At 54.3% G+C, this 13,807-nt stretch overlaps 1 protein-coding gene and 1 long non-coding RNA gene across 2 annotated transcripts; one reads left to right on the top strand and one right to left on the bottom strand.

The window, feature by feature from the left end:
• Positions 1 to 1,459: 1,459 nt before the first annotated feature.
• LOC146760766 (uncharacterized) lies at positions 1,460 to 3,266 on the bottom strand. The gene is made up of 2 exons (XR_014946730.1): positions 2,779 to 3,266; positions 1,460 to 2,495 (listed from the first exon to the last, which is right to left on the bottom strand). It is a non-coding gene; the product is annotated as an uncharacterized LOC146760766 (long non-coding RNA).
• Positions 3,267 to 9,731: 6,465 nt separating this feature from the next.
• IRF2BPL (interferon regulatory factor 2 binding protein like) lies at positions 9,732 to 13,418 on the top strand. The gene has a single exon (XM_015865102.2). The coding sequence runs from the start codon at positions 10,388 to 10,390 to the stop codon at positions 12,611 to 12,613; it is 2,226 nt and encodes a 741-aa protein (XP_015720588.1). The 5' UTR covers positions 9,732 to 10,387; the 3' UTR covers positions 12,614 to 13,418.
• The last annotated feature ends 389 nt before the right edge of the window (positions 13,419 to 13,807 follow it).

Genomic DNA, 13,807 nt, shown 5'->3' with positions numbered 1-13,807 from the left:
GCCACATAATGCCAGTGACACCTCCTAAATCCCCATGAGGAGGAGGAGCAGCCTTCCTGGCCGGGGAGCACGCAGGGTGTTGTCTCAGATGATGTCACAGATCTCCCGGGCTGTGGAGGGCATTGGGGCGCTGCAGGCTGTCACAGCTCGAGAGCTCACTGCGCTTAGCAGATTCCACAGCATGACCGACTGCATCAAAATGCGACTTAGAAAAGCCCCCAGTGTGCTTTCCATTAACAGAATGAGAAAGAAGAAAGCAATAGAAACCAAAGGAGAGATGGTAAAATTTATAGATTCCACGGATACTTCTGTCATGGCAGTATATAGTGGAAGTTACTAGGTCTGAATTGTACTAAGTTGGGGGGGAAAAAAACCAGTTACATTACGAGCTTGCTTTGAAAGAATCTTTTGAGATCCTAATGATGTCAGGGTGTAGCTGTACGAGGCACTGACCAGCACAGTAAAGTACATACCCTTCGTTGAAGAGCATAGAGGCCACATGTACAAGGACTGCACAAAGGCAATGATGTGAAATTGAATACTCCAGCCATTTTTTTAAGGTAACCATATGCAGGGTAGCTGTGTTCTGCCATCACAAGAACCGTGTCTGGGTGAGGAGCAACAAAAAGCCCAAACGCAATAAAAGCAGGTTTATGTTCTCTGATCTATCTATACATACATAATGTATATTTGTATATGTGTGTACAGTTGAAACACCTGATCTGAGTACTGTTCAAATGCACGTGTCGATGACACAAACCCTTTGTAACCACCCACCCAAGATAAGCACTATTTAGCAGCATGTGTTTTCCTTTAGGTTTCACTGCAGCATCCCAAGCACGATCAGTTTGCTGCTTCTGGCATAAACTGTCACCTGAACCCCTGGATAAAAATATTGCTTCTTCCCTGTCATATGGAGAGAATAGATTCTCACTCTCTCACTCCAGGTACAAACGTGTCTGTCATGTTTGAAATGGTAACAGTTAAATACATGTTTCTGCTGTCAGAAATGCAGCAGTTAAAGCCTAAATAATATCTATAGGATTAAGATCCAAGAAACCTCACAAGAAATCTATATGTAGTTATCTTTCCACATTTCCTCTCTCTCCCCTGTCACAGACCATGAAAGAAAATACCAGCAGCTCTCTGCTATGTGCGCTTATCTCATCGGCTCCATTTTCAGGTGTGTGGAGTGAACGGTTTCACCTCGGTGGATTTGTAGCAAAATAATGCACATTCCTCTGTACAGGGGGGATGAAAAAAAAAAAGCAGGACTGAGCCAAGAACGGGGGCAGGGGGGAGAGACGGGAAGGGTTTTTAGAAGAGTTTCCTGAATAATCAGGAAATCCAGTGAGACAAACAGAATGTGTGGCGAGCAAGCCAGAATTATCAAATTACCATGACAACCATAGGCAAGAACCCAGAGAGAATCAGGTAAAGAAATTACAGTAGAATTTCACTGAGCTTCGTGTGTGTATATTTATTTATTTGAAAAAGCCCAGGCAGCCAGGAAGAAATCTTTCCTTTGGCCTGGCTCGGTCTGCTGAGGAGGCTTTCTGAAACGCAGCCTTGTGTGCGGCCCTGACGTTGCTTTGTGCATGTGTGCAGGTCGCTTTGATCTAGATTTGCATATGCAGATTGTCTTAGCCGGCAGGATTTGATGTCAGACAGAAAACTCAGAATCACAGATGCCTTAATTTGTTGGAGAACGAGAACTAACAGACAATTCAGAGAAGGTGAAGAGTGCGTGCGTGCATGCGCGTACACGTCTGCCTGCCTGTTTGTGCTGCTTTGGACACAATCTCCCAGTCATGTTCTGCAAGTAACTGCTTTCTTTCACCTCGGCTTAACACATTCACAACCAAAGGCCTTCCAAACAATGTACCCACTGAAAAAGAAGTGGAACTGGAGTGAAACTTAAAGGATTCTGGTGCTCGTTTCAAAAAGCCCTGGGCTTTTACCATCGGCTGGTGAAGCAGATTATCAGTGCAATGTGAGCTGAAAGCGTGTGGGGTGGAGACTCACTTCCTTCGGTTTGTTCGGTTGTACTGTGTCATTTCACATAATGCCAGTCACATATAGAGATAAAAGCATGCAATTTTGAAAGGCGGAGATCCTCGTTTAGAGAAGGAAGGGGAGCAATGCATTCGTCTGTAGGGCTGTTGATTTTTTTTTCCCAGTTTTAACCAAGGCCCCCAGAACCGGTCACATTCCGGTACATGCACAGAATCCCCCAAATGCTCCATTCGTCCCGATTTGTGCCACTCTCTGTCTGACTGCTCCATGCCGTTCTCTGCCTTCTCTGGGAACACAGCTGCGTGCCCATCTTGATCTCGTTAGAGGCTGCCCTGGAGCACGCTGCGTGGCCGCGGTGCAGCAATGCAGTGCTGTGCCCATTGTTCCCGCTGTGATGTCACGCGCAGGCTTCGCTCTGCTTAAACACAACGCAGTTTACTCAACCGCAGCAGGGGGCTTCAGGGAACCCACATTTATCACTGGGCAGAGACAGAAAGAAATAACGTGTAACGAAGGAGACGGGGGAAAAGGGGGTATAAATTCTCGCTGAAATATTTGCCAGCTCTGTTTTTATCTGTACTTGTTTAGAAGAAGATATGCACACTCATTTCTATGCACGATCAGGCTGTGCATAGCTCAAGGGTGTGTTTATTTTAATCTTGGGAACTAGAACGAGCCAAGACTCACTCCCAGGACATGCATTGTCACTAAGATCTTTTAAACATGCAGTTTTATATCACACTGCTCATTCTTTTTACTCACATTAACCACACATGGAGTCCGCATAATGGGTCTAATCCCGCTAGCTGTCCTGTGATGGTAATGAGCACTAAAGGCACCAGGCATGTTACAAGTTCAGTGGTGAATTAATTCATTTCCATGAACATCTGAGAACTGTATGTGGTGATGCCGAGGGGAAGAAAGGGGACGGCCCTTTAATTATGCTGGGAGATCCTGAACTAGAGGGAATTCTGAAGAGACTGAGTGGGGAGAAGGGCTCTTCTCCTCCTTCTCCTCCTCCTCTTCCTCCTCCCCCTCCTCCTCCTCCCTCCCAGCCTTACACATCCCCAAGGGCAGCGCTTCCCACACAGGGGCAGTTGGCAGGTATGTGTTCATCTTGTTCCCAGCACCTTGGAGGAGGCTCACCCTGTCCTTTCAAAGCAGCGCTTCCTGTCCTTCAAGAGTTAACCTTTTCTAGAACATTTATTTCGCCATCTCAGGGGAAAAAGAAAAAAAAAAAAAGAAAAAAAAAAAAAGAGAGAAAAGAAAAAAAGAAAGAAAGGAAGAAAAAAAAAAAAGAAAAAAAAGCCCTGCAGAGGCAGAGCTGAGAGGCTGCAGATCACAAGGCCATTCTGATAGCCTCCTGTCCCCATGGCAACAGCAACGGCATTTATCAGTTCCTTATGAGAGCAGGCACAGCAAATCTGCAATGCACAAATGCACATGGCAGCCTTCCAGCCTTTCAAATGAAAGAGCACTTTGAACTGCTGCCAAGTGTGGAAGGAGCAGAGCTGTCAGGACTGCTTAATGCTGGCAGTTTGTACTTGGGAGCCTTTCTGTTCCCAGAATCCTTCAGCTGTGGCAGCCTGCCAGGTACTTAGCGGAAGCTAAAACTAACCCCCAGACCATTCACTGCAGCGCACTCAAAATTTTCCACATGTACTGTGTCACAAGTGCAGACTGTACAATGAAAGCAAACGCCTTCTGCTTCAGGTTCTGATTTTATTAATAATCTAGGAAAAAGTGATTGGCTATTAGCTGGCTGACAGCAGTACAGTATAGCCACTGTGTAGAACTCCATGCGTGTGTCAAATGTGTATTTCATCCTTCAGGAACAGAATTAGCTGCGACAACAGATTTGCGTGCAGTACCTGAGTGCTGGGCACAATCAGCGGGAGCAGGAGGAGGAGTGCGCTTATTTACAGTGGGGTATTTTGTGCAGCTCGTCATCAGCTGCATAGCAATGAGGCACGGAATAGAAAAAGAAGGCGGTGTTGCTGGCTGGTAAATATTTTCTGCCCTCAGCCTCTGCATTTTGCTGACATTGTGAGAATCTCGGAAACTGGCTGATGAATGTAGCAGAAGTAGATGGCTCTTGGTGGGTTTCCTTTCAATGGAGAGTTTGCATGTGAACTTTTTATTGTTTCGCATTACCCGAAGCACAAGGGCTTCTGTTGGCAGAGGAAACAAATTGGCACAGTTCTCCCTTTTTCTTTCTTTTTTTTTTTTTTTTTTTTTTTTTTTTTTTTTTTTTTTTTAAATCTGCACCAAGATCAAGGGCAAGGGCTTCATTTTCCAGCACTAGTCATAAGCCTTTAGCACAAATAGAATGAAAATTGTCTGTCGCTCAGGCAGTTGGACAGGGTTCAGGAAAACTATGTCTGGCACTCATTCCAAAGGGAAGGTTTGGTTCAATCCAGCATCATTAATTTCAGTAAACTGTTTTCACTAGTCTATATCCCACTGTTCGAGTGCTGTTTATTATCTTTTACTAAATAATGCCTTTTGGAGTACAAGGTAGTGAAAAATATCTTACAGGACACGAATGTCTGGGTGCTCTGACCTGTGTGTGTACGTACCTACAGACATGGTACACATGGAAGCACACACATTTTTTTAACCTCTTCTTGCTTTTCTTAACAAAGACTTGTTTTTTACCTTACCTCCTCATTGCAAAGCACATTTATAACGCCAAATATAAAACAGTAAAAATAGCCCAGAAGGGGAGAGAGACAGAGAAGAAAAACCCCTGGAGCAAAGACAATCTCCACAAATTTGTGAGTTTCACCACAAAACAAGGAAATGCATCGCCTCCTTTCAGCTTGCAGCTATCTTTGGCTGCTGCTTGAAGTCTTGACTTAATTCACCCGGGCAGCAGCGTCTAAAAGTAATACACCAAGACAGTTAATTTTGGCACTTGGTCTCCCTTAGGAATTTTACCAACAGGCTTTGAAAAGAAAGTAAATGATCTTTTTTTCCCTCCCTTTCCCCCCAAAGCTCATCTTGATAAGTCCTAATAAAGGAAACTGCCTTCCCCCTCTATTCTCACCCTCATCCTGTGCCCGCAACATCTCTCTTTCAATAACAGCGTTAATTGGCATTTACAACATGGTCTTAGAGAAAAAGTGGTTCAGGTCTCTTCATACGGTTACAGAGGAAAAGCAGCTTGTGCCATGTAACATAACTGAAGAGTGTCTGGTTTCTTCTCCTTCCTTTCTTCCTTCCTTCCTGTTCCTCAATTCCTTTTCCTTATTTCTTCTTTTTTCATTTTTTCCCTCTTCCTTTTTTTTTTTTCCTTTTTCTTTTTCTCTCACTTTCTTCCTTCTTCCTTTTTCTTTTTCTTTCTCCCCTCCTCCCTCCCCCCCCCCCCCCCCCTTCTTTTCTTTTTTAATTTGCCTCTCTTCTTCCCACCTCCCCCATTTTTGGAAAACACAGTGAAGTTTTGTTCAGTTCTCAAGTGTTATTAATCACTGGCGGAGGCCAAAAGCAGGGATATTTTTCTTGGCAGAACGTTTTGATAAACAATCTGTGTATGGGGTGAAGGGAGGGGGGCTGTCTTGCTGGTAACTAAGCTAATGTTTGGCAGATTCTTAGCTGTCACGAAAGTGCAAGTGGCTCTCAGTGGGAATAGCTTGAAAAAAATGCACCGATTCAGTTGATTCATTATTGTTGATTGTTTACTACGTCCACAGGATGTAAGATGAAAACGGTCCAGAGATAAAGCAAAAATAACAACAGTGGAGAGGACCCAGTTTCTACGTATCCAAGCATAAAATGCGCTACCCGGTGCTGAGTCCCTTGCAGAGTTAGCAGAATTCATTATAGGTGTCTTATTTTGCACTGTAAGATTTGGCAAAGGTTAGTTAATGTATGGAAATCTGGGCTCGCAGATGGGTTTAAAAACCATAAAATCGGCCATATGAAAATCCATTTGGGCTGGGTCTCGCACTGTAACCACTTTCCAGGGCAAAAATGGGACATTTGGGTGGCGTGGGGCCGCAAAGCTGCCTGGGTGTAGGTGGCGTCAGGGGCTGGCACAGAGCAGGGCAGCTGCGGGTGGTGTGAGCAGCACGGGGAGCAGAAATGTGGAAACATAGCACCAAACTGGGCAGCACTTTGGGCAGCGGCTGTTAGGACACGTTTGAGCGCTGCAGGCTGGGGAGAAAGAAGAAAACAGGAAGGATGAAAGGAAGGAGGGAGGGAAAAAGGGAGGGAGAAGGGAAGCGGGAGGCTCTGTGTATGTCAACAAGGCTTGCTACCTGAAGGATGGCAGGAAAATACAGAATTATAATGAGAACTGAAATGATAAACAGAAACATGTAATTACACCCCTGTTCTTTGTAACCAGATGTTTTGACACTTTGTGGCAGCTTCTAGTAGAAGACAATGTTCAACTTGGAATTTGACAAAATTCTGCAACTTCTACCTGAAGTGTTTGTGTTTTGCTTTGCTGAGCGCGTTCCCTTTACCTCCAAGCACTCTGTTCATCGCTAATCTCTATGCTGTTTTGAAGCTGGTAATTTGATTGTGATGGATTTTATTTTATTTGCCGTATGAAGGTAAATCCATGTAAATCACACTCTCGGGAGCACTCCTTCCTTCTGGTCCCTGTATTTTTTCCAGCTGTAGCCGCTGCTCTGACCATGGAGGGAAGAGCCCTTTCTGCGGCTGAGCGCTTCCATCCCCAGCAGCTGCTGCAACTGCCACAGCACTCAGTGCCACAGCTCTGCACCGCGAGCAGCAAAGAGTTAAGCGTGTTCCCAGGCTGGGAGCATTTAGAGCATTCTTTCCCAGACTGCCGAGATCATGGGCTCCTAATTATTGCTGCTTGCAAACGCTGGGGCTGTCCTATATTCCGCATAATTAACATTGGATTGCTGATCAATAATCAGCAATATTTCAGTGCCAAAATCAATAGCGATCCCAGTGCTTTGGTGGCACGGCAGCAGAGCCCGGCAGGCCTGGGGCTCAGGCGGGCAAATGGAATGTCCCTTATTCCTTCACGGTGCAGTGCACCTTCTACTTCCCAGCAGCCTCCTTAAGAAAGGTGTTGTCCAGTCTGCACACCTCGTGTTTCTAGCGATCATTTTGATTCCTTCATTCAGATCCAAGGCTCACTTGCTGTTTTGGCATTACGCAGATGTGCTTGCGTGTGCAGTATGGAATACAGCAGGTAAGGGGAATGAAGGGAAAAGGCTCCTTGGATGGCAGCGTTTATCTGAACCTGAAAGGAAGGAGTTAGATGGTACTTCTGGCAGTGACAACAGCGTTGCTGTCCACAGGGACTGCTGATGTGCCGGGAGCAATGGGCAATGTGCAGAGTCCCAGCACTGCACCCAAAGTGCTGACTTGCATTTCTGCAGAGCGGTTGTTCACAACTGCCGCTCAGTCCGTCCTGGTGCTCCCCTCCCTTTTATTAAACACCACTGTCCTTTTCCCCCTTACGCTATTTTTTGTTTGCTTGCGTCTTTTTTTCATTTAGGCACACCGAGCACCTGAATGGCTTCATTGTCTGGGCTTCCTCTTTTCCTCCTCCAAATGCAGTTTTAATTCCTGGATTATTTCAGAGCTAAACAAACACCAGCCACGTTCAGCACAAATCCTGCCAGGCCCATGTGGCTGCCCCGGCCCCACCGCCAGCGCTGCAGGGTGTGGAGGGCACCAGGTGAGCGGCGCAGTGCAGCCCTCGCCAGGATGGTGCTGCCACGCACTGCAGCTCTGTGACATTGACACTGCTCAGTCTATTCTCCGCTAACAGATGAGATCGATCCAGACAATTCGTTCCCCGTGAAGGTGTCACTGTGTGCCATTTATTTGCATTCACATTGCGGCTCTCTTCATCAATCAGCTTTCAGAGATGGCCACCGCTGCTGGCCATATTGTTGCTGCGCCGACACTTCATCTTTAAGTGCCACTTGCGTAATGGTACGGTGTGTGCCCGTGACCAAAGTTTAAATCAGGGTTTAATCATTACGGAAAAACAAACATATTTCCAGGACCTCGTATCCCGCAAGTAAAAGTAAAGGCGGTTCGCTCGGGTCACAGATGCTAATCTCCGCTCTTTTTCTGTTCACGAACTATAGAGGGAGTCGACAGCACCTGCAAATGGTTTTCTGAGGCCAGATTATATCTAAGGCGATTATTATTTACACCCCCATAAAGACAGCGGGGAGGGCGGGCCGCTCCTCGGAGGTGGGCGCCGCCAAATAAGGGCCCTTTCGCAGGGTTCGGGGCGGCGGGGCCCCGGTGCCGGCGAGGCCCTACGAGGTGCCCGGCCCCAGCTCCGCGCGGCGAGGGAAAACGGCGCCGCTCCGGCCACCTCCGCGTTCTCAGCGGGCCCGAGCTGTTCCCGCAGCTCCGCTCCGCTTCTCGTGCGAAGATCGGCACGGGGCGGGACGAGGGCAGGACGGGGGGCCGACCTCGCGTGAGCTGCGGCGAGCGGAGGTGACCCGCTCGGTCAGGGGGAGGCGTGCGGGAGCTCAGCCCGGCGGCTGCCGGGAGCGCGTCCTGCCCGTGTGCGGGGGCTGCGGGCTGCGGGCTCACAGCTCCGTGTGGATCAACGCGTTACAGCTCAGCTCCTCGGGGAGCCGGATCCGCGCCGCCAGCCCCGTGTGCGCGTCTCGTGAAGCTTCTCCTTTAACACAGCTCCCCTCACACACGTTTCAAATTCGTTTGCCAGCTTTGTATATTATAACCGGACGCATATAAACCGCTTTAGATAACTAAAAATGGAAATGAGACGCAGTGGCGATACGAAGGGAATTATTTAAAGGAACAACTTTTCGTCACGTGAGCCGTGGAACGTTATTAGCCGGGCACGAGGCAGCTTTGTGCTCGGGTCTCAGGCGCCAGTCAGCGGCCGCGCGTACGGGAGCGTGCGCTCGCACGCATCGCTGTCCGGCCCCGGCGCAGCCCCACAAATCCCGCAGCGCAGCGCGGTTCGGGGGCAGCTCCGCGGCCGCCCGGCGCGGCGGAGGCTCCCGGGTCGCGCTGACGCGGCGGGGGCGCCGTGCCCCTCGCGAGCCGCGGGCCGCGCCCGTGACGCAACCGCGCTCCCGGCACGAGCGGCGCCGCTCCGCGCGACTCCGGCGTCCGCCGCGCCGCTCCGCCCACGGAGCTCGGCGGGGAAGGGCCGGCCCCGTTTGTGTTTCGCTTTCCCCCCGCCGTTAACGTTCCGCTTCTTCGCGTGGAGCGGAGTCGATGCGAGCGCTCTGCCCGGTGGCGGCGTTACGCGAGCATCGGCGGCCGGTTAAAGGGGCAAACGGCCGCGCGTTTCGACGGCGCGGGGGCAATCCTCGTCCTCCCCGCGTGAGCATCTCGGCGGTCCCTCGCCCGCCGCCCCGCCTTACACGGCACCGCGGGGTCGCACACCCGGCGCCGCCGGGGCACGCGGGACCCCTCCGGCAGAGCGCCGGGCGCCGGCGGCCTCACGCCCGGCAAACGAGTGAACCGAGAAGGCGCGGCCCCGGAGCGGCGCGCACGCACGCGGCCGCGGCGCGGAGAGGCGCTCCCCGCCGCCGTGCCCCGCGGCCGGGCAGGGCGCCGGGCATGCGTGCTACGCGCAACAAGTGGATGCGCGGCGCGGGCGGAGGAAGGCGGCGGGGGAGCGGGGCGCGGAGCCGGGTCGTGACGCGGGGCCCCGCCCGGGCGAGCCGCCCCGCCCCGCGCCGAGCCGGGCAGGGCTGAGCCATGCTGGGCTGAGCCATGCTGAGCGGAGCCGGGCGCGCGGAGGAGGGGCGGCGCGGGGGGAGCGCGGCGCGGCGCGGAGGAGGGGGCGCGCGGGCACGGCGGCGGCGCGCGGTAGCGCGCTCGGACTGCGAGACGGCGGCGAGGATGTGAGTGAGGAGCAGGCGGCGCCGCTCGCCACGCTGCTGCCGCTCCGCCGCCGCTCGAGGAAGTCGCGGCGCTCCGCCCGGGTGCCTCTCGTCGGCGGCACGGATCGGATCGGTTCGGCTCGGATCGGCGCGTAGGGAACGGAGCGCGAGCTCGGCGGGCGGCCGCGGCGGGTGGAAGGTGACCCCCTCCCCCCCCCCCTTCTCCCTCCCTCCCTCCCTCCCGTCTTCCTCCGAGCACCTCCGCCTCCTCCCGGAGGAGGAGCAGCGCCGGAGAGGCAGAGAGCGCCGGGAAACAGACGCGGCGAGAAGGCGACCCCCGCCCAGCCCCCCGCGGCAGCGGCAGACGCCGATCCCCTCCCCGCCGGGGCAGCAGCGCCGGGAGCGGGCGGCGGCGGCCGTCCCCGGCTAACAGCGGGCGAGCCTCGGCCGCGAGCGGCGCCCGGAGCGGGTACGGACGCTCTTTCCAGCTCCGGCCCGCGGGGGAAGAGCGAGGCGGCCCCGACAGCGGCGGCGTCGACTCCCCGGCCAGCGGCACCATGTCCGCCGCGCAGGTGTCGTCGTCCCGGCGGCAGTCGTGCTACCTGTGCGACCTGCCCCGCATGCCCTGGGCCATGATTTGGGACTTCACGGAGCCCGTCTGCCGCGGCTGCGTCAACTACGAGGGAGCCGACCGTATCGAGTTCGTTATAGAGACGGCGCGGCAGCTGAAGCGGGCGCACGGCTGCTTCCAGGACGGCCGTTCCCCGGGCCCCCCGCCGCCCGTCGGCGTCAAAGCGGTGCCGCTCTCGGCCAAGGAGGCGGCGGCGGCGGCCGCGGCGGCCCAGCAGCAGCTCAACCATGTGGACGCGTCCTCCAAGGCGGCTTCGGGGCTCTCCCAGTCGGGCCTGGAACGCTACGGGCTGAGCGCGGCGGCGGCCGAGCAGCGCGGCCGCTTCGAGTACCCGCCTCCTCCGGGCAGCCTGGGCGGCGGCCACGGCGCCCGCCTGCCCAACGGGCTCGGGGGGCCCAACGGCTTCCCCAAGGCGCCCGAGGACGGCCCGCCGGAGCTCAACCGCCAGAGCCCCAACTCGTCGTCGTCGTCGTCCTCCTCCCGCCGCGGCGCGCACGGCGGGCTGGTGTCCGGCCTGCCCCCGGGGGCGGCGGGCGCGCAGCTCAACGTTCCCCCCAACCTGCTGCCGCAGACCCTGCTCAACGGGCCCGCCGCCTCCGGCGTGGCGCTGCCTCCGCCGCACGGGGGCCTGAGCGGCCGCGGCGGCGGCGGCCCCCAGGCGCCCTCCGCCTCCTCCCAGGCGGGTGCGTGCGGCGGCGGCGGCGGCGCCGGGGGAGGCGGCGGCCCGGCCCCGGAGGGCTGCGGCAAGCGGCCGGGCTCGGTGTCCAGCAGCGACCAGGAGCGCGAGCTGAAGGAGAAGCAGCGCAACGCCGAGGCGCTGGCCGAGCTGAGCGAAAGCCTGCGGAACCGGGCCGAGGAGTGGGCCAGCAAGCCCAAGATCGTGCGGGACACGCTGCTGACGCTGGCCGGCTGCACGCCCTACGAGGTGCGCTTCAAGAAGGATCACGCCCTGCTCGGCCGCGTTTTCGCCTTCGACGCCGTCTCCAAACCGGGCATGGACTATGAGCTGAAGCTCTTCATCGAGTACCCCAGCGGCTCCGGCACGGTCTTTTCCAGCGCCTCCGGCGTGGCCAAGCAGATGTACCAGGACTGCATGAAGGACTTCGGCCGCGGCCTCTCCTCGGGCTTCAAGTACCTGGAGTACGAGAAGAAGCACGGCTCCGGCGACTGGCGGTTGCTGGGGGACCTGCTGCCCGAGTCCGTGCGCTTTTTCAAGGAGCTGGTGGGCGCCGACATGCTGCCGCAGCCGTACCTGGACGCCAGCTGCCCCATGCTGCCCACGGCGCTGGTGAGCCTCCCGCGGCCGGGGGCCGGCGCCGGCGGGACTCAGGGCGCGGCCGCAGCCTCCCGGGGCCCGGGCGGCGGCGGCGGCGGCGGGAGCGGGGCCATGCGCAAGAGGAAGGCGTCCCCCGAGCCCTCGGACTCGGCCGAGGGGGCCCTGAAGCTGAGCGACGAGCAGCAGCGGCAGCAGTGGATGGCCAGTCAGAGCGAAGCCCTCAAGCTCACCATGTCGGCCGGGGGCTTCGGGGCGGTGCACGGCGGGGGCCCCCCGCCGCCGCCACCGCCGCCCCTCGGGCCCCACTCCAACAGGACCACGCCGCCCGAGTCCGCCCCCCAGAACGGACAGTCCCCCATGGCCGCGCTCATGTCGGTGGCCGACACGCTGGGCAATGCCCACTCGCCCAAGGACGGCAGCTCGGTGCACTCCACCACTTCTACACGCAGGAACAGCAGCAGCCCCGTGTCGCCGGCCTCCGTGCCGGGCCAGCGCCGCCTGGCCTCCCGCAACGGGGACATGAACCTGCAAGTGGCCCCTCCTCCCCCCAGCGCCCACCCCGCCATGGACCAAGTGCACCCCCAAAACATTCCGGACTCCCCCATGGCCAACAGCGGGCCCCTGTGCTGCACCATTTGCCACGAACGCTTGGAGGACACCCACTTTGTTCAGTGCCCTTCGGTGCCCAGCCACAAGTTCTGCTTCCCCTGTTCCAGAGAGAGCATCAAGGCCCAGGGGGCGACCGGCGAGGTCTACTGCCCCAGCGGAGAGAAATGTCCCCTCGTAGGTTCCAATGTGCCTTGGGCGTTTATGCAGGGCGAGATCGCTACCATCCTAGCCGGGGACGTTAAAGTGAAAAAGGAGAGAGACCCTTGAGTAGGAAATCCGATCCCTTCAGGCTCCTGAAGATGTAGAATTGTGAATATAACGAACTGCAAAAGTTAGTCTTATGTATAGACATTATTTTCGTCGTATGTTTCTATATTTTGAAACAAAGGTATGTACTCTTCTTCATTTGAAGGATAGAGCTGGTTTTTGTTAAACAGAATATAATATTGTTTGGTTACTACATAATACCTGTTCTCATTTCTTTGGCAGTGTGTTGGCTAGGTACCAAGTTAATAGCCCTTAGCGATTACCTGCTGCTGGTGTGTATTTTTGTAAATGTATGCACTTCTCTGACGGAAAGAAGAAAAAAACAACAAAAAAACCACAAAAAAAAACAAAAAAATTTTTTTATTTTAATTTTAATTCTTTTTTTTTTTTTTCTTTTTTTTTTTTGCCAAGGCCAGTGTTGATGCCTAAAAAAAAAATTGCTACGAAAAAAAAAAATGGTGACAGCTTCTGTTTTACGAGCCCTGAGTGTTGGTCCTTCACTTTACTTTCTCTGGTTCTGTTTTCTGTTTGCAGCCGGTGGGGTGGCTCTGGGGGGAGGGCGTATTTTTGTTGCAAGTTTGTAAGGAAAATGTTTCAGTTTGTTTCTATTGATCTGAACGTTTTTAATCTTTCATGTGTTTTTCGTTTTTGCTTTTATTGATGCACGGATGCTTTTGAACAGTAGAGCAAAATGCTGTACATGAAAACATGCTCTGTTTGTCCTTTATACATTTCTGTAGTTAACAGAACACTGTAATGTGCCTTGGAGCTTAGTAAATTGTAATAAATTCAATTGATATTAATAGTCCTCGAGTAGCGAGTGGTGGTGTTCGCAGAGCTCAGGCAGTGTGCGCGTGCCCTGTGTGCCCATTTAAAGGTCTCCATGATGGCAGAGCCGCGGATGGCCGCGCCGGGTGTGCTGCTGTACACACACAGTCACACACACGCCGGGAGATGATGATGGTGATGGTGATGATGCTGACGGTGTTATCGGATTCATCTCAATCTTGGCACGGTGCCTATTTGCATTTCACCTTTAACGTTGCAGGATCGGTTGCTGACTAAGCATTTTCTATTTACTGTTTCTGCATCTCATTTCCTCCTCCCCGCTCCCCCCCACCCCCGGCTCTCCAGCTGCAAGCCTTGTTTGCAATACAGGATGCATCCATCGCCCGTGCAATTTAGGAAGGCGTC

The sequence above is a fragment of the Coturnix japonica genome, chromosome 5, assembly GCF_054131305.1.
Source record: "Coturnix japonica strain WE chromosome 5, WE-NBRP24, whole genome shotgun sequence".
Lineage (NCBI taxonomy): Eukaryota > Metazoa > Chordata > Aves > Galliformes > Phasianidae > Coturnix > Coturnix japonica.
This window is presented reverse-complemented; position numbering and strand designations above follow the sequence as displayed.